The sequence below is a fragment of the Nerophis lumbriciformis genome, linkage group LG13 (genome assembly GCF_033978685.3).
Source record: "Nerophis lumbriciformis linkage group LG13, RoL_Nlum_v2.1, whole genome shotgun sequence".
In the NCBI taxonomy this organism is placed as follows: domain Eukaryota; kingdom Metazoa; phylum Chordata; class Actinopteri; order Syngnathiformes; family Syngnathidae; genus Nerophis; species Nerophis lumbriciformis.
In genome coordinates, this window is record NC_084560.2 from 47,347,921 (window position 1) to 47,374,211 (window position 26,291).

At 39.8% G+C, this 26,291-nt stretch overlaps 1 protein-coding gene across 19 annotated transcripts in view; it reads right to left on the reverse strand.

Moving 5' to 3' along the window:
* The window catches only part of mycbp2 (MYC binding protein 2), a 183,818-nt gene that overhangs the window by 147,608 nt on the left and 9,919 nt on the right, over positions 1 to 26,291 (reverse strand). For all 19 annotated transcript variants that reach the window (XM_061970697.2, XM_061970705.2, XM_061970692.2 and 16 more), the window contains exons 2-9: positions 24,493 to 24,568; positions 12,810 to 13,025; positions 6,484 to 6,637; positions 6,200 to 6,396; positions 2,911 to 3,153; positions 1,349 to 1,420; positions 1,124 to 1,220; positions 939 to 1,012 (exon numbers count right to left, since the gene is read on the reverse strand). In XM_061970697.2, the coding sequence (XP_061826681.2) occupies positions 939 to 1,012; positions 1,124 to 1,220; positions 1,349 to 1,420; positions 2,911 to 3,153; positions 6,200 to 6,396; positions 6,484 to 6,637; positions 12,810 to 13,025; positions 24,493 to 24,568 (1,129 nt within the window). The remainder of the gene's footprint in view (positions 1 to 938; positions 1,013 to 1,123; positions 1,221 to 1,348; positions 1,421 to 2,910; positions 3,154 to 6,199; positions 6,397 to 6,483; positions 6,638 to 12,809; positions 13,026 to 24,492; positions 24,569 to 26,291) is intronic.

Genomic DNA, 26,291 nt, shown 5'->3' on the forward strand with positions numbered 1-26,291 from the left:
CACCTGCACTGGCTTCCTGTGCACTTAAGATGTGACTTTAAGGTTTTACTACTTACGTATAAAATACTACACGGTCTAGCTCCGTCCTATCTTGCCGATTGTATTGTACCATATGTCCCGGCAAGAAATCTGCGTTCAAAGAACTCCGGCTTATTAGTGATTCCCAGAGCCCAAAAAAAGTCTGCGGGCTATAGAGCGTTTTCTATTGGGGCTCCAGTACTATGGAATGCCCTCCCGGTAACAATTAGAGATGCTACCTCAGTAGAAGCATTTAAGTCCCATCTTAAAACTCATTTGTATACTCTAGCCTTTAAATAGCCCCCCTGTTAGACCAGTTGATCTGCCGTTTCTTTTCTTTTCTCCTCTGCTCCCCTATTCCTTGTGGAGGGGGGGGGCCACAGGTCCGGTGGCCATGGATGAAGTGCTGGCTGTTCAGAGTCGGGACCCGGGGTGGACCGCTCGCCTGTGCATCGGCTGGGAACATCTCTGCGCTGCTGACCCGTCTCCGCTCGGGATGGTGTCCTGCTGGCCCCACTATGGACTGGACTCTTACTATTATGTTGGATCCACTATGGACTGGACTCTCACAATATTATGTCAGACCCACTAGACATCCATTGCTTTCGGTCTCCCCTAGAGGGGGGGGGGGGGGGGGGGTTACCCACATATGCGGTCCTCTCCAAGGTTTCTCATAGTCATTCACATCGACATCCCACTGGGGTGAGTTTTTCCTTGCCCTTATGTGGGCTTTGTACCGAGGATGTCGTTGTGGCTTGTGCAGCCCTTTGAGACACTTGTGATTTAGGGCTATATAAATAAACATTGATTGATTGATTGATGATGATTTGGGTCCCCGTGTAATTGCCTAATAGTAAGTCCGCCCCTGATTGGTTGGTATTCATTACAAATGTAACACCCTTCACAAATTCAAAACTCACATCTTTGCAGGCTGCTATTTGATTGATGTGCTCTCCGTCCGTGAAGAGTATGTTCTGCCCATCCGACTGTTGACCTGTGCAGAGGCGGAAAGGTGTATTTCAATACTTGCAATGTAATTACTAGGAAAGGGGATTAAGAATTCACGTTGTTAATACAGCAAAAACATGAACATTATCTCTGGCACCTGGCATGGTTACTGCTCCTTCAGGCTCCAGTGTCTCAGGGTTGATCTTGATGGCCGACATACTGTGGTTACTTGTGTCCCGATACAGCAAGTATCCCTGCGGGGACATGACAAAAACGTGTACTGTATCTATGATTTTGAACATGTTTTTTGCGGTCTCCTTGCAGCTTTTTAAGGAAACCAAATAGGGCGATCTGAAACCATATCGAAGTGTAACGAGGTTACCTGAGCAAAGCCCAGCCACGATCTCTTCTCTGCTCGATTCCTGATGCGGGACGTGGAGTTGTAAACATGACCCTGAGGGACACAAATCACACATCAGTATGCGGCGCGTCGAGGAAAGCTGCAGAAATTTGAAGCGGAATCTCTCGAGGCCTGAGTCAGAATGCCAACTAAACTGCCTGGAAAAAAATATGCCTATGAAATCGTACGGTATAACTGCATATGTCATGATTATTTATAGAAGTAACTACCGGTTCTTTTTTCATGTTCCTGTGATGCCACGACAGAAAGGTGCCAGTGACAGCGAAACACAAAAATGTGAGGGAAACCGACGAACAGGAAATAGAAGTTAATGCGACGTCGGAAAGTGGGACAGGCATGTGTCCGTGTCCTGGCTTCTCAGTATAATATGGCTAATATATCCATCCATCCATCCATCCATCCATCTTCTTCCGCTTATCCGAGGTCGGGTCGCGGGGGCAGCAGCCTAAGCAGGGAAGCCCAGACTTCCCTCTCCCCAGCCACTTCGTCCAGCTCCTCCCGGGGGATCCCGAGGCGTTCCCAGGTCAGCCGGGAGACATAGTCTTCCCAGCGTGTCCTGGGTCTTCCCCGTGGCCTCCTACCGGTCGGATGTGCCCTAAACACCTCCCGAGGGAGGCGATCGGGTGGCATCCTGACCAGATGCCCGAACCACCTCATCTGGCTCCTCTCCATGTGGAGGAGCAGCGGCTTTACTTTGAGCTCCCCCCGAATGGCAGAGCTTCTCACCCTATCTCTAAGGGAGAGCCCCGCCACCCGGCGGAGGAAACTCATTTGGGCCGCTTGTACCCGTGATCTTGTCCTTTCGGTCATAACCCAAAGCTCATGACCATAGGTGAGGATGGGAACGTAGATCGACCGGTAAATTGAGAGCTTTGCCTTCCGGCTCAGCTCCTTCTTCACCACAACGGATCGATACAGCGTCCGCATTACTGAAGATGCCGCACCGATCCGCCTGTCGATCTCACGATCCACTCTTCCCTCACTCGTGAACAAGACTCCGAGGTACTTGAACCCCTCCACTTGGGGCAGGGTCTCCTCCCCAACCCGAAGATGGCATTCCACCCTTTTCCGGGCGAGAACCATGGACTCGGACTTGGAGGTGCTGATTCTCATCCCAGTCGCTTCACACTCGGCTGCGAACCGATCCAGTGAGAGCTGAAGATCCTGGCCAGATGAAGCCATCAGGACCACATCATCTGCAAAAAGCAGAGACCTAATCCTGCAGTCACCAAACCAGATCCCCTCAACGCCTTGACTGCGCCTAGAAATTCTGTCCATAAAAGTTAATATAACCATGTTTAATAAAAGCCAAGGTTAAATAAACAATGTGTTGTTTTAATTGAGACGGTAAGCTTCTTCTTACACTTGAATGACAATTAAAAACATGATGCATGAAGTTGACACTTCTCTACTTGGCTCTAAGCAACAAATTAGCTATTTTTTACACTTGCATGATACAGTTAATATAAAATTTGATGGAGATTGTTTGACCCTGGAACGGATCAACCCTCCTACACACGTACCCTGACAGTGCCGCTGTAGCCGGAGCCCACTTTGTAGAGCCCGTCCTTGCAAAGTAAGTAGAGGAACGAGCCGTCGGTCTGCAGGAGGCAGCGCTCGTCCTCGTCGATGGTGACGCCTTTCAGCGCCCATTTGTTCATCAAGGCCGCGCGTTTGATGCCGTTCCCGAACCAGTCCTGGATTTGGATCTTTCCCACCAGGACGGCCTGCACACTCCTCTGCAGGGCGTTCAGTATGGTGGGCACCTGGGGGTAAAGGTTAAGTGTGAGAACACCACTCACTTTCCAAAGGATTTATGTTGCTTTGTTTTTGTTACCACTCAATACTCTTATACAGATATGACTTCAAAGTAGTCAGTGTACTGTAGAGATTCACTACCCACTTAAAATGACTCTACTGTCTATATTGCTGGCGACACCAGTGAGTTCACTTCACCGTGAACCATTGTTAACTAGCACTTCCTTAATCTTCTTGGGCTTGGAATTGGTCACATATGGCATCAAAAAAGTGCCAAAATTTGCGCACATTAAAACCACACTGCGGGAAAAAAAGACACCACGCGCACAAACATACAGCATGAGGACTCATTTTGTGCGATCAGACTCAATTTCTAAGTCTTTTTGCACTCATGATCAGAGGTGGGTAGAGTAGCCAGAAATTGTACTCAAGTAAGAGTACTGTTACTTTAGAGATTTATTACTCAAGTAAAAGTAAGGAGTAGTCACCCAAATATTTACTTGCGTAAAAGTAAAAAGTATGTTGTGAAAAAACTACTCAAGTACTGAGTAACTGATGAGTAACATACACACACATATCATATATATATATATATATATATATATATATACACATATATATATACAGTATATAATTTATATTTATTTATTTTGCCGTTTTTGTTTACATGTTAAAGGTGTTTTAATGAATATACATGCATGTTTAACACATATAGATTCCTTTCTTTCATGAAGACAAGAATATAAGTTGGTGTATTACCTGATTCTGAGGACTTGCATTGATTGTAATCAGACAGTAGTGATGATAACGTCCACGTTTTCAAATGGAGGAGAAAAAAAGTTCCTCCTTTCTGTCTAATACCACATGAAAGTGGTTGGTTTTTGGCATCTTATTTGTCCAGCTTCCATATTCGTTTTTATACACTTTACAAGAAATACATTGGCGGCAAACTCCGTAGCTTGCTAGCTTGTTTGCGCTGGCTTTCGGAGACTCTTGTTTTGAAAGCGCAGGCGCGATGGAGCGGCACTTTTATTGTGAAGACAGGAACTGTGCAGTCAGTCTTTAGGCTTTTGACGGGATGTACGGTTGAAATAAAAAAGGGTCTTTTTTCCTTCACACTTTTGATTGATTGATTGAAACTTTTATTAGTAGATTGCACAGTACAGTATATATTCCGTACAATTGACCACTAAATGGTTACACCCCAATAAGTTTTTCAACTTGTTTAAGTCAGGTCATGTGACCGCCTGGCTCTGTTTGATTGGTCCAACGTCACCAGTGACTGCATCTGATTGGTGGAACGGAGTGAACGTCACCAGTGACTGTATTTGTTGAAACGCATTGGTGTCATTACCTTTTTGTGGCTAAAATCCGAAAAACGTTGAAAGTTTTCCACTTGTATCGCTAGCAACGGCATTAGACTTGTGTTTTTTTGTCCCAACGTGGTCTTTTACATCGCTAATTCCTCCGTGTCCGATGGAAAAATCTTGTCTGGTAGTCATGCTGTCAACATTTAACACGATTTCTTCAACTTGGACTTGAAAGCATAAATAGTATAAACACTTTTAACAGTATAACAGTACTAAACAATTCCAATAGATAACATTGGTGTCATTACCTTTTTGTGGCTAAAATCCAAATTTTTACTTTTACATCGCTAATTCCTCCGTGTCTGATCGAAAAATCTTGTCTGCACAAGGTGCAATTCGCGTAGTTTTCACCCTTTTTGGAACGGATAATTATTCCCGGATAGGCTTTTGAATATTCTTCACGGAATGACTGCAGTTTTCTTTTCGGTTTAAGACTCGTTTGCGATTTTTCTCCGGCTGATTCCATGATCGTTCGCTCGTTTGGAAACAATGACAACAGGTGCCTCGTGCTTGGCAGCGGTGCTATAAATAGCCTCGCGCATGGCATTCGGAATGGCTCGATAGGAAGTTACGGGAAGCAGTGTCGATTGTCATTGTTGTTACGCGATTTCCTGAATAAAACTTAAAAAAAAAAAAAAAAATTTAATTAATGAAAAACCGTATTTTTTATCACTGCAACCGTAACCCGGAATAGGTTGATGAAAACCGTACTAATTACGGGAAAACCGGAGTAGTTGGCAGGTATGTTATTGTGCTAGTCACTTGCGTCGCCAGCTATTTAGACAAAAACGACAATAACATGTTGTCATTTTCTATACTGCTATAAAACCTGTACACCGACTAATCAAAATGATATCTAAATTTCCCTTCGATAGAATTGTCTCTTGAGAAGAAGATACACTGTCATAAAAACGTTTGCTTGAGGGCTGTACAGTACTCAGTTTTGTGAGATACTGTACACTGCCACCACTTAGTCCCTTTAGTGGCATAACGGGATGTTATTATGGGAAGGAAATGAGGCTTCTCGCTAAGATCTGACATGGACCGTGAGTTTCCCCTGTCATCTCATTGCGCTCAACAACACATTACTGCGGCTGTTATTGCACACACACACACACACACACACACACACACAAACATATACACAAACATGAACAATGCAGAAGCACACATTTGCTGCTCTCTTGCCTGCCTGCTTCTGTGATGACTCACAGTCTGGTCAGAGGTTTGAAGTTGTGCTGTTGTGAGTGGGCGACAAGCTGACACTATATTAGGTACACCTGCAATAATAGTGCACAAGTGTCATCTTTGAAAAGGCATGATTTTGTATTCTATCTGATTAAGATTTTGCAGATGTGCCTGACATTGGAGCCGGTGAGTGTACATATAAAGCAAAGCAGTCAGACGAGGGACAAACAAAAGACCAGGGCCTTGGCAGAAGAGCTCATCAGGCACGGTAAACTAATTAGGGAGGAGACTTGGAGAGGTCTGACATTTTGCAAAACCCAATTTGGACCGTCCAGACCAAACTGCTCTGGAGAAATGCATGACAAGGCCACAGATCTTGTTTCCTGCCACTGCATAATGACTTGTAAACAAACCGACGCTACCGTGCAGCTGCTGCTCGGTAAAGCATTTCACACCATTGCGTGTTCAGTGCGAGTCCACCGGCGTTGTCAATTACCTGTATCGTCTGGCAGGCATGGCTGCCGTTGTTCGTGAGGATGGCAGAGACGGCCAGCAGGATCTTGCCGGTGTCCCCCCAGGACACCACAAGGCTGAAGAGGCAGGCGCAGGACAGGGCGGTGATGGCCTGTCCCGTCGGGTCGTTAGGCCCCGTGCTTCGAACAGTGGTCTCCAGCAGCAGCTGGAAAAGGGACTCTGTGGGGACGACGAAAGATAAATTGATGCAAGGACAACTAAATCATCTAAGAGACAACATCTCAATTATGCCAGGCCATTTCTTACCCAGCACGTCGGGAGGCTCCGTCTGGAAGCCCTCAGGCTGTTGCCCCTGCAGCATGTCCAACAAGGCCTGCAGACTACGCAGGCACAGCGACGGGTGCGAGAAGCGTGTCTCTTTTATCAGCTCGAAGACGCCGCAGAGGCCGATGCCAATAATCTATGCACAGGAAACGAAAGTGGAGATAAGTAGTTTGTAGTTATACAGTAATCCATGCCGATCTGCGGTTTGACATTAGCTAGCTACATAGCTATAAATGCTAAGGGTGGAAATTGATTACACTTTCAGGAAATGTCAGGAATGCTATAAGGAACTAGTGATTACATTTACAAGTGATCATTTCCACCATGTTACCTTACATTTACGCAAAGCTGCCAATCCTCACGCTTCGAGCGTGAGAGTCACGCAATTGAACCCATTCTCACGCCCAGAGGTGGGTAGAGTAGCCAGAAATTGTACTCAAGTAAGAGTACTGTTACTTTAGAGATTTATTACTCAAGTAAAAGTAAGGAGTAGTCACCCAAATATTTACTTGAGTAAAAGTAAAAAGTATGTTGTGAAAAAGCTACTCAAGTACTGAGTAACTGATGAGTAACATATACACACACACATACTGTATATATATATATATATATATATCTATATATACACACACACACACACACACATATATATATATATATATATATATATATATATATATATATATATATATATATATATATATATATATATATATATATATATATACACATATATATATATATACATACATTGATATATACAGTATATAATTTATATTTATTTATTTTGCCGTTTTTGTTTACATGTTAAAGGTGTTTTAATGAATATACATGCATGTTTAACGCATATAGATTCCTTTGTTTCATGAAAACAAGAATATAAGTTGGTGTATTACCTGATTCTGATGACTTGCATTGATTGTAATCAGACAGTCGTGATGATAACGTCCACGTTTTCAAATGGAGGAAAAAAAAAAAGTTCCTCCTTTCTGTCTAATACCACATGAAAGTGGTTGGTTTTTGGCTTCTTATTTGTCCAGCTTCCATATTCGTTTTTATACACTTTACAAGAAATACATTGTCGGCAAACTCCGTCGCTTGCTAGCTTGTTTGTGCTGGCTTTCGGAGACTCTTATTTTGAAAGCGCAGGCGCGATGGAGTGGCACTTTTATTGTGAAGACAGGAACTGTGCAGTCAGTCTTTAGGCTTTTGATGGGATGAACGGTTGAAATAAAAAAGGGTCTTTTTTCCTTCACACTTTTGATTGATTGATTGGAACTTTTATTAGTAGATTGCACAGTACAGTACATATTTCGTACGATTGACCACTAAATGGTAACACCCGAATACGTTTTTCAACTTGTTTAAGTCAGGTCATGTGACCCCTGGCTCTGTTTGATTGGTCCAACGTCACCAGTGACTGCATCTGATTGGTGGAACGGAGTGAACGTCACCAGTGACTGTATTTGTTGAAACGCAGGCACTATGAAGGTCTGTCTGACAGACCAAAACAAACAAAGCGTGCATTAACAGATCGATAAAAATTAGTAGCGAGTAGCGAGCTGAATGTAGATAAAAGTAGCGGAGTAAAAGTAGCGTTTCTTCTCTATAAATATACTCAAGTAAAAGTAAAAGTATGTTGCATTAAAACTACTCTTAGAAGTACAGTTTATCCCAAAAGTTACTCAAGTAGATGTAACGGAGTAAATGTAGCGCGTTACTACCCACCTCTGCTCACGCCACACTTGACATTTCTCACGGTTATATTTCCCCATTCGCTACGCTACTCTATATTTGTTTTTTTCATATTAAACTTCTCTCCTGCGCCTTGCTGTAGTTCGAGTACCTTTGATTGATTTAATCCCAGACCAAACCAGAAATGATTGTGCCTATAAACCAATCAGAAGCAACCTAAGGCGTCTTGGTGTCCCGATCTTCAACACACACCTCAGCGCAATGTTGTCAACTTGGCAACTTTCTCGCTAAATCTGGAATCTTTCCAACTCCTCTTAGTGACTTTATTTCTCAAGAAAGACTAGCGACAAATCTAGTGACTTTTTTTAGATGTTTTGGAGACATTTGGAGCGCATTTGGAGCGCATTACTCTAATGTCAACGTACAAGCGGTGTGTGCTGTTGAGAGCTTTACCTCACAGGCGGTCTGTGCCCTGTCTAATGAATGTCTGCTCTTAGACAGCTTGCACTAAAAACACATTCTGTTGTACTTTTAAGTGCAATGACAATAAAGTTCCATTCCATTCCAGTCCGAGCAGAGAGGAGACGCAGACCCACTCTGTGCAAAGCTGCCGCTGTTTCTGCCTCAGTTTGCAGAGTGAGATGTAAATGTTTCATCACTGTCACACTTTAAATAAAAACAAACACATCGTTCATGTTAATGAGCAAGTCAATAGATTTGGTTCCTTTGTGAATATCACGACCCTTCAGTTTTTTATCAAATTTGATGCTAACATTTAACGATGTAGAACAAAGAAAAATACAACTAAACTAATATGCTGATGAAAATGAATTTACAATTCTAGTCATAATTGCATTTTTAACTCATTTTTTAGACTAGCATTAGAAGGCCACATTGCAAGGAGAGCTTCTGGAGGTGAGGACATCAGCTTTAAGGTATAAAATCCACATTAAAACAAGCCAAATCTGTGTTAAAAATGCCCTTTTTTTTCCCGAAGGCATCATGCATCATGACACTAAAGTCTCATTGTTATTTTCTGAAACTTGGCAGTCCTGCGTTTACGTTACAAGGCTCAACTTCTGTGTTGTGTAAGCTAGCGGCCCCACCTCCACCCGGGGCCGTAACTAGAATTTGACAAAAACCGAGGTCAAAAATTGCTTGTCCAAGAGGAACTTTGAAAGGCTGAAATCATGGGTATTCCAGCACAATATAAATGATATTACCTTGAGCAACACAATGAATTCCCAGAATAACAAAAGCTTTAATTGAGCTATAACTATCTGTCACTCATCAAACATCTTTGATAATCAGCATGATTTTTTAACAGTCCACTTTTTTATTAATATCCTGAAGTTTAGCATATTAAATAATTTCAAAATCATTAAAACATGAGTTTAAAAAAACATACCAAATTTTCAACTACGACCAGGGTTCGAACCCAAGATCTTCTGCTGGGCACTGCATGCACAATGACGTCTACCGGGGAGCCACCGTAAGTGAAGAGGGACATGTCGCCTTCATCTTTTGATCACTGACAGAGTATGATGTTGCCAGGAATACGTTTGGGGTAATATAAGGCGCCTTGTCATTCAATAATTTACATTTTAATATGCTTCTTCACGCAAAAAAGGTTTGGACATCACTGGGCCCTTCTTTTTGGAGACTTTCATTAAGATTACTGTGTAAATTTGTGAATACGCGGTAATTTTTTATTTATTATTTATTTATCATTTAATTTGGTAAAAAAATACGTATTTGACTCTTGCGGGGGAAAAAACGGGAAAAAATTTGCATTGTATTGGATCGAGTTATAGAACTTTGAGTGTCTATTTAATTCCGCTATAGAACAAATACGCCCAAGTGCTGAGACGGACGCAAAGACTGAACCCTCTTGCAGCCTGTATGCACAACGCACAGACTTGGCAATTTCATCCTTCGATTCACTGGGATTTGTCTGTTTGTTTGTTAGTTATCAACATATCTCAAAAATGACTTTGATTTGATTTGAAACCGTCAGCAAATGTTGGAAGTTGGACAAGGAACAAATGAACAAAGGATTCTTTACAATCAGGAGATTGGGCCTGGCGGAGTGCTTCTCTAGTTTTCTCTGCTTTTTTGTAGGGTATATTAAATAAGACTTGGCAATTTCATCCTTCGATTCACTGGGATTTGTCTGTTTGTTTGTTAGTTATCAACATATCTCAAAAATGACTTTGCTTTGATTTGAAACCGTCAGCAAATGTTGGAAGTTGGACAAGGAACAAATGAACAAAGGATTCTTTACAATCAGGAGATTGGGCCTGGCGGAGTGCTTCTCTAGTTTTCTCTGCTTTTTTTTAGTGTATATTAAATAAAAAGTGGTTTGATGGCGCTATCTGCAGGGTGAAAAACGAGTACTGCAGCTCAAAGATGTCAAATCAGTCAACAATCTCCAGCAGGAAGATGCTACCTGTAATGATTTTGTAGTGTGTACAATTGAATTCAAAATGTGTTCAATAATTGTGAAAGGCATATTATAAGGTTTAGATGTGATTAGGAATTTTTAGGGCTTTTTAATGGGTGCGTCTATTATTCTTGTTTTTTTCGTATTTTGCGGGTGCCAGAAAAATGATGTCAAAATTTGAATGACATTGTTTTTAATTAGACTAATATAATAATTACCAATATAAATATATATATATATATTTATATATATATATATATATATGTCTTAATAAGGTTATCCAAAAAATAGTGCTCGATACCGTAGTAGAGCGCAATATATGTATGTGTGGGAAAAAAATCACAAGACTATTTCATCTCTACAGGCCTGTTTCATGAGGGGGTTCCCTCAATCATCAGGAGATTTTAATGGGAGCATTCGCATACCATGGTTTATATAGGGCACAGAGTGGGTGGGTACAGGCTGGTGTAGGGGCGTGGTGAGTCGCGCCTCGCCAAGGAGCAGCGAGAATACCAAGAAGCGCATATGCCAAATTTTCAAAGAGAACGGCCTACGGATCACGATTGAAGCCAACAAGCAAACCGTCAACTTCCTCGACGTCACTTTCAACCTGAGAAATAACAGCTACCAACCATTCACGAAATCCAACACAACACTCCAATACGTGCACCATGACAGCAACCACCCACCCACCACCACGAAAAGAATACCTACCGGAATTAATAAAAGGCTATCGATGCTGTCATCTAGCAAAGCTGAATTTGACCAAGCAACCCCCCCGTACCAAAAAGCCCTTGATGAAAGCGGATACAATTTCACCCTCACCTATGAACCCACGCCAGGAAACCAACCAAAAAAGAACAGAAAACGAAACAACATCATGTGGTACAACCCCCCATACAGCAAAAACGTCTCAACTAACATTGGCCACAAATTCCTCACTCTGATTGACAAACACTTTCCCAAAGGCAACAGCCTAAGAAAAGTATTCAACAAGAACAACATTAAATTGAGCTACAGCTGTATGAACAATATACGACAAATTATCTCAAACCACAACAAAACAATTGCAAATGAGCCGTCGGCCCCCAGACAGAGCGACCCCAAAACCAACAAAGGCTGCAACTGTCGCAAGAAACCTGATTGCCCTCTCAACGGGGGGTGCTTACAAACATCAGTTGTCTACCAATCTAAGGTAACACGCAAGGACATTAACACATCCGACACATATGTAGGATTAACCGAGGGAGAGTTCAAAACCAGATGGAACAATCACAAGGCTTCTTTCAGGAACCAAAACCTGCGGAATACCACAGAACTCAGCAAACACATTTGGGACCTCAAAGACAATAATGTTGAATATTCAATAACATGGCAAATTCTTGCATCCAGCACACCTTACAATAGTGGTAATAAAAGATGCAACCTATGCTTGAAAGAGAAACTGTTTATCATATACCGTCCAGACCTGTCATCCCTCAACAAGCGCAGCGAAATTGTATCAGCATGCCGCCACAGACGGAAACACCTCCTAGGTAACACATGAGCCAATCACCACGCCCCTACACCAGCCTGTACCCACCCACTCTGTGCCCTATATAAACCATGGTATGCGAATGCTCCCATTAAAATCTCCTGATGATTGAGGGAACCCCCTCATGAAACAGGCCTGTAGAGATGAAATAGTCTTGTGATTTTTTTTCCCACACATACATATATATATATATATATATATATATATATATATATATATATATATATATATATATATATATATATATATCAGTATGATAAAATGAATAAAATTATATATATTTAAGAAATGAATGACAGTGGGATGAGATCCAGGAAAATGCATTCCATGTGAATTTCAGGCTTCAGATTTAGTGGGTCATTGCCAGTAACTGATGACACAATCGTTTCCAACAGCATCACCACCCCCCCCACGTTAAACTGTGAGCTCCCAGTGAATGGAAACCATAGCATTCAAAGCGAAGCGTGGGAGAGGCGAGGTTGTTAATCCCCCTGATGGGGCTTAGAAATGTCGGGCGAGGTGATAGTCATACAATACAGTGAAATAATAAAAAAGGTAAGACCCACAGGGAAGATAAAGCTCCGAGATAAAGAGCTCAGGCGCAGTCATGCGTGACGATAAAAAGGAGTGTCCAACCTTTGGCAGCTTGATGGCCGGCTCGCGGTACTCCTCTTCCTCCTCGCTGTCGGAGTCGCCGCTCTGCACCGAGCTCCTGGAGGCCAGCGCCAGGGAGGTCTCCCGCTGCTGCCATTCCAGCACGCAGTGGCGCACGTTGCAGTAGACGTTGAACGCTGACGGGTTACTGTGCAGCTTGATGTCGGGCACGCAGAGGGCGCCATCGAAACCCTCCGTCTGTGGAAGTGACAAGGGGGAAAAGTAGTCAGTCGGGTGGGTCAGTGTGTTGTCTTTGTGGCAGAAGTAGGTGCAACGCTCACTTAAGACTCATTTTCTCCACCTAAATTTATCAAAACATATTTGAAAAAGACAAAACATTAGGTCCATCTGCACAATTTAGTTAGTTATTTTTGTAGTTTATTAAACCGATTATAATATTATCTGTACTATGGTGTGGTATTCATTTCATTATGTCTTTGATTTTGAAGTTAAATTACGAAAAAATATCAGTCGTGGTAATATTATTAAAACTTAATACTTGTAATAATAATATACTACTACTAATGATATATTAAAACAATGTATTTATGTAATAAAAACTTATATTGTTATAATCATCATCATATTATTATTATTATGGGCCTGCTACGAAGCAAGCGGCACTTGCACAGCAAGCAGCCCATTTTATTTAGTGTTATCATTCATAATTATAGTCATGCCTCAACATTCCTAGGAAATGCAATGTTGTTTTTGTTTTTTTAATGTCCTGTATCTGCTTCACATGATTTTTATTTATACCTCTATTTAATATTTATATTGTAATATTTAACATTGTTGAATACAAAATGTGGTCTGATATTAGTATTTTTTATTGTCATAGGAATATTACTTCCAGCTTAGTGCATACTTGCCAACCTTGGGACCTCCGATTTCGGGAGGTGGGGGGTGGGGGGTGGGGGCGTGGTTGGGGGCGTGGTTAAGATATATATATATATAAGAAATACTTGACTTTCAGTGAATTCTAGCTATATATATATATATATATTTTATTACATATATATATATATATATATATATATATATAAATAAATAAAATAAATACTTGAATTTCAGTGTTCATTTATTTACACATACACACACATAACACTCATCTACTCATTGTTTGGGTTAAGGGTTGAATTGTCCATCCTTGTTCTATTCTCTGTCACTATTTCAGAACACACACATTATACAAATATACATTATAAAATCAATAAGAAAACGGGAGCTCTAATTTGGGAGTTTGAATTAGGATCAGAAGTTACTATACAAACATTGCGCACTCACGTCGCCTTTTTGTATTGATTACTGCAGCTGTGCACTGGATTCATTCACAAATACAAACTACAACTCACAAACACTTTAGAGTTAGGCTCCACCATCAGAATGTGTACTTAAACGTATAAAGATCACATGGATATTATTCAGTGAGTTGATTCACCAAAACTAACCTGTTATACAGGAGGAAAAAGCACACAGGACGTTTCAATTGTTCACAGACTGGTCGCGCTCATCAGAATGACAAGACACTTCCGGTCTGCAGGTGATAGCATTCAATTGGGAAGAAACGCACTACTGACCCCTACTGACCAATGTGAATACTGATAAATGTGTAATGACAGCTCCAAAAACAAATTCAAACCACAAAATAAAATAAATAAATCAACACAAAAATGTGACACATTATGGGTGGGTCACATATGCATGTACAGTAGATGGCAGTATTGTCCTGTTTAAAAGTGTCACAACATTGCTGTTTACAGCAGACGAACTGCTTTACGGGGGACGAAAACTTGACTGCTGTTGTTGTGTGTTGTTACCGCGCTGGGAGGACGTTAATGAAACTGCCTAACAATAAACACACATAAGAAACCAAGAACTCGCCCTCGATCATTAGCTGTTTATATGGTGGGAAAGCGGACGTGAGAACAGGCTGTCAACACGTCACTCAGGTCCGCATGGAGCTGGAGGGGGCGTGGCCTCCAGCTCCGCCTGAATTTCGGGAGAAAATTTGTCCCGCGAGGTTTTCGGGAGAGGCGCTGAATTTCGGGAGTCTCCCGGAAAATCCGGGAGGGTTGGCAAGTATGGCTTAGTGGCCTTGTGGTTAGAGTGTACGCCCTGAGACTGGGAGGTTGTGAGTTCAAACCCCGGCCGAATCATACCAAAGACTATAAAAATGGGACCCATTGCCTCCAAGCTTGGCACTCAGTCAAGGGTTGGAATTGGGGGTTAAATCACCAAATGATTCCCGAGCGCAGCGCACGCTGCTGCTCATTGCTCCCTTCACCTCCCAGGGGGTGAACATGGGGATAAGTCAAATGCAGAGGACAAATTTCACCACACCTAGTGTGTGTGTGACCGTCATTGGAACTTTAACTTTAATAATATTATTATTGATGCTATTTTTATATTATTAATATTAACATAAATACAAATAATAATGTTGAATTAGTGTACATATTTGTTAACATTTACATTATTATTATTATAATATTATGATGAAGACAAGTATTATTGGTACTATTAATAGTATTCCATTTACTATTCCAGAATATGCTGCCCCCTATTGGCTTGGAGGCATGAATTATGAGGCGCTGAGGGTTTAAGGAAGCTCATGAAAGCACTTTCAGTGTGGAGTGGCCATTAAATAATAATTAGGATGAGAGGACTGAATGTTTAGCTTTCTCCATTGAGGTGGCAATTTTAGCCACAATCCTACAGGAGGAAGATTTATTGATCACTACCACCTCTTGTTGCCCTTTGGGCGTAACCGTCCCAGGAGGTGATGTCATCTGCTTCAGGGGGAGGGTGTTCGAGGGGTTGGAAAGACTTCATTCTTACTATATTCAAAGCATCAGGGGGTATATTAGTTCCACTATCATCTCGCATGGTTTTTTTGCCTGTGGCAGTCAGTGTACACTTCAGGAGATGCGAAAGACACAAAACAAACCCATGCTGCGAGGACATTTGGTAATGAGCAGAGTTAAAGGGTTGGGATTATTATTTGAAGAAAGGCACGGAACACAGGATGCGCTTCAACATTACATTTGTTTACACATGCAAGCAATTGTGTCCCATAGGATATAATGGAAACAGAAATAATCTGTTCCAGTGTCACACTTTAGCCACCATGCACCTATTTAATTGTCAAGGAAGTGTTAAAGAAAGAGATGTGAAGATAAGGAAGATGTAAAAACAATAAAACGGTCTGAACTTGCAAATTGTGTCTCGTTTTGAAAATGTACAGTACAGGTAAAAGCCAGTAAATTAGAATATTTTGAAAAACTTGATTTATTTCAGTAATTGCATTCAAAAGGTGTAACTTGTACATTATATTTATTCATTGCACACAGACTGATGCATTCAAATGTTTATTTCATTTAATTTTGATGATTTGAAGTGGCAACAAATGAAAATCCAAAATGTGTCACAAAATTAGAATATTACTTAAGGCTAATACAAAAAAGGGATTTTTAGAAATGTTGGCCAACTGAAAAGTATGAAAATGAAAAATATGAGCATGTACAATACTCAATACTTGGTTGGAGCTCCTTTTGCCTCAATTACTGCGTTAATGCGGCGTGGCATGGAGTCGATGAGTTTCTGGCACTGCTCAGGTGTTATGAGAGCCCAGGTTGCTCTGATAGTGGCCTTCAACTCTTCTGCGTTTTTGGGTCTGGCATTCTGCATCTTCCTTTTCACAATACCCCACAGATTTTCTATGGGGCTAAGGTCAGGGGAGTTGGCGGGCCAATTTAGAACAGAAATACCATGGTCCGTAAACCAGGCACGGGTAGATTTTAAAGTTAAAGTTAAAGTTAAAGTACCAATGATTGTCACACACACACTAGGTGTGGCGAAATTATTCTCTGCATTTGACCCATCACCCTTGATCACCCCCTGGGAGGTGAGGGGAGCAGTGGGCAGCAGCGGTGGCTGCGCCCGGGAATCATTTTGGTGATTTAACCCCCAATTCCAACACCAGCAGATGACATGGCACCCCAAACCATCACTGATGGTGGAAACTTTACACTAGACTTCAGGCAACGTGGATCCTGTGCCTCTCCTGTCTTCCTCCAGACTCTGGGACCTCGATTTCCAAAGGAAATGCAAAATTTGCATGGTTGGGTGATGGTTTGGGGTGCCATGTCATCTGCTGGTGTCGGTCCACTCTGTTTCCTGAGATCCAGGGTCAACGCAGCCGTCTACCAGCAAGTTTTAGAGCACTTCATGCTTCCTGCTGCTGACCTGCTCTATGGAGATGGAGATTTCAAGTTCCAACAGGACTTGGCGCCTGCACACAGCGCAAAATCTACCCGTGCCTGGTTTACAGACCATGGTATTTCTGTTCTAAATTGGCCCGCCAACTCCCCTGACCTTAGCCCCATAGAAAATCTGTGGGATATTGTGAAAAGGAAGATGCAGAATGCCAGACCCAAAAACGCAGAAGAGTTGAAGGCCACTATCAGAGCAACCTGGGCTCTCATAACACCTGAGCAGTGCCAGAAACTCATCGACTCCATGCCACGCCGCATTAACGCAGTAATTGAGGCAAAAGGAGCTCCAACCAAGTATTGAGTATTGTACATGCTCATATTTTTCATTTTCATACTTTTCAGTTGGCCAACATTTCTAAAAATCCCTTTTTTGTATTAGCCTTAAGTAATATTCTAATTTTGTGACACACGGAATTTTGGATTTTCATTTGTTGCCACTTCAAATCATCAAAATTAAATGAAATAAACATTTGAATGCATCAGTCTGTGTGCAATGAATAAATATAATGTACAAGTTACACCTTTTGAATGCAATTACTGAAATAAATCAAGTTTTTCAAAATATTCTAATTTACTGGCTTTTACCTGTATAGTTACAAAAGAAAAGAAGCTAGTCACTGCAAAACGTAAAACAAAAAGAATAGAACACATAACCTTAACTTTGCCAAGCAGTGACGCGGAGTCTTTGACTGGTTAATCACAATCCACGGGTTTGCTTTATACAGTAAACCCTTGTTTATCGCTGTTGTTTGGTTCCGGTCCTGACCGTGATCAGTGAATTTCAGCTAAGTAGGAATGATTATAAATCAAATATTTTCATAGCTAAAGCATAATAAAAACCTGTTTACAACCTACATAATGTTTTAGGATTACAAGAGCCGTCAATACATGACAAAACACCCACATAGTAACCTTTATACTCTTTTACCCGCGTAGTCCAAGATAGTAATGCTGCCTGAGGCCGAGCCAATCAGTGGCCACGATACTGAACAGTGCACTTAGATTGGTTTGTTAAAGTTAAAGTTAAAGTAGCAATGATCGTCACACACACTAGGTGTGGTGAAATTTGTCCTCCGCATTTGACCCATCCCCTTGTTCACCCCCTGGGAGGTGAGGGGAGCAGTGGGCAGCAGTGGGCAGCAGCGGTGCCGCGCCCGGGAATCATTTTTGGTGATTTAACCCCCAATTCCAACCGTTAGTGGTGAGTGCCAAGCAGGGAGGTAATGGGTCCCATTTTTATAGGTCTCATTTAGCGGCTAATACTACTATAGTAATGATATTTTTTTGTTTGTTTAGCCAATTTCATGATTGAAAACACTTCATTTTGACCAAAAATACATAGAATATTTCCAATTTTTTTTTGTAAAAATCGGCGATTGGGTGAAGCCTCAAACATACAGTAGAAGCTATATGTTTAACTCCTTCCTTAGGCGTTTAATGCAGCCGCCATTGGGAGGGTAGTTGTTCACAGAGCAGATTTTTATGCACCTAATGTCTCAATTCAATGAATTGCATCGTCTTCTATAGTTGTATACAAAAGCAAACAACTGCTGAGGTCTCTAATTTGCAGTAGGTCAATAAACACCTGTGGCTGTAGGCATCCTCCTGATGACTTTTTTTATCAACACCACAGGATGGCAGTCGCTACATTTAAAGCCAGTGTACTTGCCAGTGTAGTTATAATGAACCATACTTTTTACTTTTACCTGAGTATTTTTGTGAAGAAGAAACACTACTTTTATTCCGTTACATTGGGTTTCAGAAGGCTACCTTTATCTATATCATCATTATAGTGATTTATAATCTATTGATTCCTGCCTTCAAATAATTTCCTCCAGCGGGTACCGTCACATGACTCTATTTCACCAATCAAACAGAGCCTGGCAGTCATGTGACCGTACTGATACTACACACTTTAAAAATGACATGACATCAGACAAGTCAGACTCTTCAATGTTTACTTGCAAACTAGGAAAAATAATATATATATATATATAATACACTGTTATCTGTGTCAGTAGAACTGTTCACATTTCGGCCAAATATAATTCTATTTGCAACCAGAGAAAACATGTTGCGCTAACATGTTTGCTTATGTGCTAACATAAGCACTATTATGACTATCAGACTATTATCAGTGCTTTTTTTTTTCAGCACCGACAGAATCCCGCCAGTCCTACTGGGCACAAATTCACGTAACATCCTATAGAGTCATATTAAGGTACCTGGGTTGCGTGTGATGTCACGCCCGGTTGACGACTCACTTCGCACTTTAGCACTTGGCGATCACTCCAGCAGACTCAGCCAAACTACCTCTAGGTAATGTTGCAATTTCCAATGCCAACACAGCAATTGACTCAAAAAAAGCTCCAACACAAGTAAAGTAAGGCTCCACTTTTCTAAAAATGTGCTAGCTTGATGCTAATATACATAAGCAATTTTACATGGCCATGTTTTAAAACCTCCAAATTAGTTAATGAAAACTACAATTAAGATGCATGTTACAATCAAACAGCAGGCACGTAATAAGTACCTTGAAAATCATTTTTAACTTTGAAAAAAAAATTTTACCTTGAAAAAATTTTTTTACCTTAAATTTTTTTTTACCTTGAAAATCATTTTTAACCTTGAAAATCATTTTTAACCTTGAAAAAAATTTTACCTTGAAAATTTTTTTTTTCCTTGAAAATCATTTTTTACCTTGAAACACATTTTTGACTTTGAAAAAAAATTTTCCTTGAAAATTTTTTTTTACCTTAAAATGTTTTTTTACCTAGAAAATCATTTTTTACCTTGAAAATCATTTTTAACCTTGAAAAAACAATTTCACCTTGAAAAATTTGTTTTACCTTGAAAAATTTGTTTTACCTTGAAAAATGTGTTTTACCTTGAAAAATTTGTTTTACCTTGAAAAATTTGTTTTACCTTGAAAATCATTTTTTACCTTGAAACACATTTTTAACTTTGAAAAAAAATTTTACCTTGAAAATTTTTTTTTACCTTAAAATTTTTTTTAATCTAGAAAATCATTTTTTACCTTGAAAATCATTTTTAACCTTGAAAATCATTTTTTACATTGAAAAAAAAATTTTACCTTGAAAAATTTTTTTTACCTTGAAAAATTATTTTTACCTTGAAAAAATTGTTTTACCTTGAAAATAATTTTTTACCTTGAAACACATTTTTAACTTTGCAAAAAAATTTTACCTTGAAAATTTTTTTTTACCTTAAAATTTTTTTTTAACCTAGAAAATCATTTTTAACCTTGAACAAAAAATTTCACCTTGAAAATTTTTTTTTACCCTGAAAATCATTTCTTACCTTGAAAATCATTTTTTACATTGAAAAAAATTTTACCTTGAAAATTTTTTTTTACCTTGAAAATCATTTTTTACCTTGAAAATCATTTTTTACCTTGAAAAAAAAATGTTACCTTGAAAAAAAAATTTTAACCTTGAAAATCATTTTTAACCTTGAAATAAATGTTTTACCTTGAAAACACAGATAGACAGACAACATTCACACACTAGGGACCATTTGGTGTTGCCAATCAACCTATCCCCAGGTGCATGTCTTTGGAGGTGGGAGGAAGCCGGAGTCACCGGAGGGAACCCACGCAGTCACGGGGAGAAAATGCAAACTCCACACAGAAAGATCCCGAGCGCAGGATCGAACCCAGGACCTTCGTATTGTGAGGCAGATGCACTAACCCCTCTCTCCCACCGTGCTGCCCTAATACCATCTAATATACCGAAAATATTCTGTGATTACAAGAACATTTTAAAAAGTACGCTATTAACACTTTTCTGGGAGAAAAAAAACAACTTATATTTATGTTGAGTACGGTTGACAGTTTAAAAATACTGATCAACTGAGGGGATTGGCATTTGTCTTTAGAAGGCAAGCATTTTTTCATGAAAATCGGTGTTCATAAATTAATGTCTACAGTAAGTTAAAAGCTGTATGCAACCTTTTTTCAAAAACAACAGCCCCTTTTCAATTATGCACTGCTTCCAATTACCACTCCGTCCTCTTTGCATACCTGCCAACTTTTGAAATAAGAAAAACCTAGTAGCCAGGGTCCAGGGGCCGCAGGCCCCGGTAGGTCCAGGACAAAGTCCTGGTGGGGGGTTCAGGGCCCGACGCAAAATGATTATTAGCATTCAGACAGGTTAAAATGTTGCTAAAACCATCACTTTTCTATCAGTCACAGTGACTTTTCAAAACAAAAATATTACAGCAAAAATCATATGGGTTGATTGACATGTTTATTCTGTAAGCTAACTTCAATAGTTTGAAATTATTTTGACAGTTAATGCCAGTTATCCTGTCAACCTTTCACAAGACTTCAATTTGTTCATTGAAAGTATAAACACTTTTTACAGTAAACAAATGGTAAAACAGTACTAAACAATTCCATTAAAAAAAAAAATTGGTGTCATTATTAACTTTCTGTCCAAGCTTGTATAATCTACTGCCTTGTTCAATTGTAAAAAATATTCTGTGCCTAAAATTCACATTTCTATCACAATTATCATACTGTAAACATGGTAAGCTAACTTCATTCAAATTAATAGTCCTGTCAATAGCATGGAAATACAATTCAAATGTAGTTTTTTTGTAAGCCTTTCAAAAGAATTCAAAATATGAAAAATTAATTGAAGCCATCAGACACTTGAAAAGTGGCACATCACATCTCTAATGTAATCATTTGAACTTTTCAACAGAAATAGCACTGCAAAAATATTAAGGACATACTTCTGTATTTTGGTAGTTATGCTGTCAACATTTAACAAGATTTCTTCAACTTGGACTTGAAAGCATAAATAGTATAAACACTTTTAACAGTATAACAGTACTAAACAATTCCAATAGATAACATTGGTGTCATTACCTTTTTGTGGCTAAAATCCAAATGTATTCTAGTCCATGCTCAATTATTGCCTCCGTAAATAAAACTTCGGCATTTATCACATCCAAAGAATCTGTTTGGGCGACGAAAAACGTTGAAAGTTTTCCACTTGTATCGCTAGCAACGGCATTAGACTTGTGTTTTTTTTTGTCCCAACGTGGTCTTTTACATCGCTAATTCCTCCGTGTCCGATGGAAAAATCTTGTCTGCACAAGGTGCAATTCGCGTAGTTTTCACCCTTTTTGGAACGGATAATTATTCCCGGATAGGCTTTTGAATATTCTTCACGGAATGAGTGCAGTTTTCTTTCCGGTTTAAGACTCGTTTGCGATTTTTCTCCGGCTGAATCCATGATCGTTCGCTCGTTTGGAAACTCGTGCTTGGCAGCGGTGCTATAAATAGCCTCGCGCATGGCCTTCGGAATGGCTCGATAGGAAGTTACGGGAAGCAGTGTCGATTGTCATTGTTGTTACGCGATTTCGTGAATAAAACTTTAAAAAAAAAAAAAAATTTTAATTGATGAAAAACCGTATTTTTTATCACTGCAACCGTAACCCGGAATAGGTTGATGAAAACCGTACTAATTACGGGAAAACCGGAGTAGTTGGCAGGTATGTCTTTACGCTTTAGGTAAATAAATGGCTATAGTTATAGTATATACGGTAAGTCCTTGCTCAATATAGAAATTGGATTCTTGCACTGCATTTGTCGTTTTTGCACCGCTCATAATTACATCATATTGAACAACAGCTCGCTAGACATCAGGGCAGCATTCATCAGGGATACAGATGCTCTTGTTCTGACTCCACTGCAAGTCTGCATTATTAAAGAGGCTGTCAAAGAAAGTGGGGAAGGGGGGGGGACTGCCAAGACAATATCAGCGAGAGTTCTCCAGGAGGCTGAGAGCGAGCACAGGACGTACAAATGTATCATGACGTCCATTGGCCGCTACACGACCCACACTTTTACGCCGACTCGCCTTAAGTCGGGGGTCAGCAACCCTCGGCTCTTTAGTGGCTCCCTGGAACATTTTTAAAAAAGGATTGAAAATGGAAAAAGATGGGGGGGAAATTATGTTTTTGTTTAAGTATGTTTTTTGTTTGAGTACAAACATGACACAAACCTTCCCAATAGTTAAAAAGCCCACTGTTTAATATGTTTCTGTGTATGCTTCACTAATGAGAGTATTTGGTGAACATCGTTTTGTCCTACTAATTTCGGCGTTTTTTGAACTCACCATAGTGTGGACTGTGACGCAACACTTTGTTTGTAAAATCCTTTTTTAATCTCATTTTGTCCACCAAATGTTTTATACTGTGCGTGAATGCACAAAGGTGCGCTTTGTTGATGTTATTGACTTGTTGGAGCAGGCATATTTGGTCACTGCATGACTGCAAGCTAATCAATGCTAACATGCTATTTCGGCTAGCTGTATGTACATATTGCATCATTATTTCTCACTTGTACTTACAGTTTTAACACTTTTTAAATCGCAACAAAAAACACACCATAAATTATACATTACTGCCTTGGACTTCCATCCATCCATTTTCTACCGCTTGTCCCTCTTGGGGTCGCGGAGGTGTTGGGACCTATCCCAGCTGTACACGGGCCTGAAACCGGCGTACACCCTGGACAAGTTGCCACCTCATCGCAGGGCCAACACAGATGTGCAAATGTAATTGCAATTTAATGTCATACTAGCAAATGATAATCTGATGATAATAAACCAAAAATAGCAATGGCAGAGCAGTTATCATATTTAGCTCATTTTTAAATATTGCAATAAAAAATTATATTTTAGTACCAAAAACAATGAATAGCTATCAACACACATAACAGTACAGGGAATTGGTGAATTGTCCCCATCACTAAAGCTGGGCACATCTAAATATGAACTGGGTTGACTTATTTTTACACATTTATGATGTGATTTATGTTAAAATGCTACTTAAAACAATAAATAAAGATGTATGGTGGGGTCAACTTGAACCTGGAACAGATTAATACTATTCACATAATTTCCAAGGGGCAAATACTTTTTATGAAAGATGAAGACTGTGAACATTGTTGATATTTTTATAACTAATGGATCAACTTGTTTACAAATGCTCAGGCAACAAGCAGAGGCGCCCCCCCCATCCTCCTTAGACAAGGTATCCCTTTTTGGATGGAGGCGGTGGAGCCAGGCAACTGTTGCCATGGAGATGTGAAACGCATCAAGTCGCCCGGCAACAGGCCGTGAATAATCCCCCTCCTCCACCTGTGTGTTTTGTACTGTGCTTTTCGGCATCACTTGAGGATGAGATGGTCAGCATTCGACGCTAAATATGTTTTTATAATCAAACCTGCACTCTAAAATGGGATTATTGTTCAGTTCTGTGGTCCTTCAACCGTACGTTTGACCTCCACTGTGCAGTGACGTATATAGTTTGACATAAACACAGCAATGAATGACATATCAAGCCTCTCTTACCTTTGTCCTCGATTTGACTTTGGACTTGACTTTTTGTCGTCTTTTCAGCTTCTTCTTACTCAAAGCCTTCTTTCCCCTGAAATAAATCAGAGGAAAAATTGTTTATTCATAGATGCATAAAAGTCAACAACACCTGTTGGAGCGTTTTATGAGGCAAAAAGCGATTATGCTTATGCTTTCAGTGCAAGTGAATTTTACGTATAATGTGTTGTGCTTTTATGGCAGCATTATTGAACATTAACATGAAAATCCTGGCTTTCCAATCATCTTTGTTGTCCACAGCAAAACTTCATTATCATGTCTGGCAGATTATTTAAATAAATGAATTAAATGTGTGTTTTTCCCTATGAGTACAAAATTTAGGACCACATAACACATATTCCAGAAATAGTATAGTGGTACTTCGGTTTTCATACGCCCTAGTTTCAGTATGATACGGTATAAGGCAAAAATGTGTTTTGGTTTTCATACACAGGCTCGGTTTTAGCACAATTAAACACACGTTGGTTACTCAGTCTCTGTGCTTTTTTTGATTGGCTACGGCTGCAAAATAAGCCACCAAAGAGCCAAATACAGTTGTAGCATACAGTTTCAGCCTAATAAAGTCAAGTCTGTGTTTCCACAGTGTCACTGAACGCACCACTCCGCTACAGTAAATGAAAAGTCTTCAAAAAGAGTAAAAGAGATGTTAATTTGTCATTTGCATGCATTTTGCTTTGTTTTCTGGATGTAAAACGATAATTGTTATCTGTAGAAAGTGTTTGTGGGTGTCTGAAATGGATTCATCAGATTTCAATTGTTTCCTATGAGAACAATTGTTTCAGTTTGATTAATAACGATAATCTAAATAGTTTAAGAAATGGTGTGTAACAAGATAAACACCTTAAATCATTGGCGTCAAACTCATTTTCATCATGGGCAGTCATTGAAGAGGGCCGCTTCATGATAATATTCCTTCCTATGAGGATTTTGCAAAGTTGCGATCGCGCCAGTTCACGCAAATTCAACCAATCCCTGTGAGTAATGCGCGGCCTCGCAACTTTGCCTAATTCACGCAATTTCCACGTACATTTCGGCCAATCTTTGACGTTTTCGCCAATCAAATTCGTCCCAGCAGCACTCAAATGCAACACTGTCTAACTAATCAAATGTCTCCCTGCATCACGAAGGGTTATTTTCCCACAACTTTTTTTCAAATGCTGCTGCAAAATCCAGCAATTTAGGCAACAGCAATCACGGAAGAAAAAAACAAACGCTAAATCCCAAAGGGACTGATAATTACACCACTGCCCCTTCATCTGATTATTATAATTGTTTACCAACAAACTGATGGAAAACTTGCTTCGGAATCTGAAGTCATAATGACAAGCAGATAGTGCAGTTTGGCTAGTGTATAATTTATTTTGAAAAGGGTATCAATGACAAAAATAGCTTACTATAACAAACAATATTAAGTTATGCGTTACATTTTTTTCTGTCAAAATTGAAATACATTTATCAACAAAGATAAAATGTCTTACTAATGCACATTATTTCCTGGCTTTGGCGGGCCATGTTTTGAGTTGAGTTGAGTTTGAGTTTATTTCGAACATGCAAGTATACAACATGATACATCACAATCTCCAGTTTCTCTTTTCAACATGTTCGAAAAGGAGTAGGAAGAAGCAGAGCTTATTTAATCCTACCCCTTTTCTTTTACATAACAGTTGCTAAAACTTTTGTTCACTTCCTGTTCTCAATTTATTCACAATATACTCCATAAGTAATCACAATAAAATAAGTAAATAAATGATAATTGG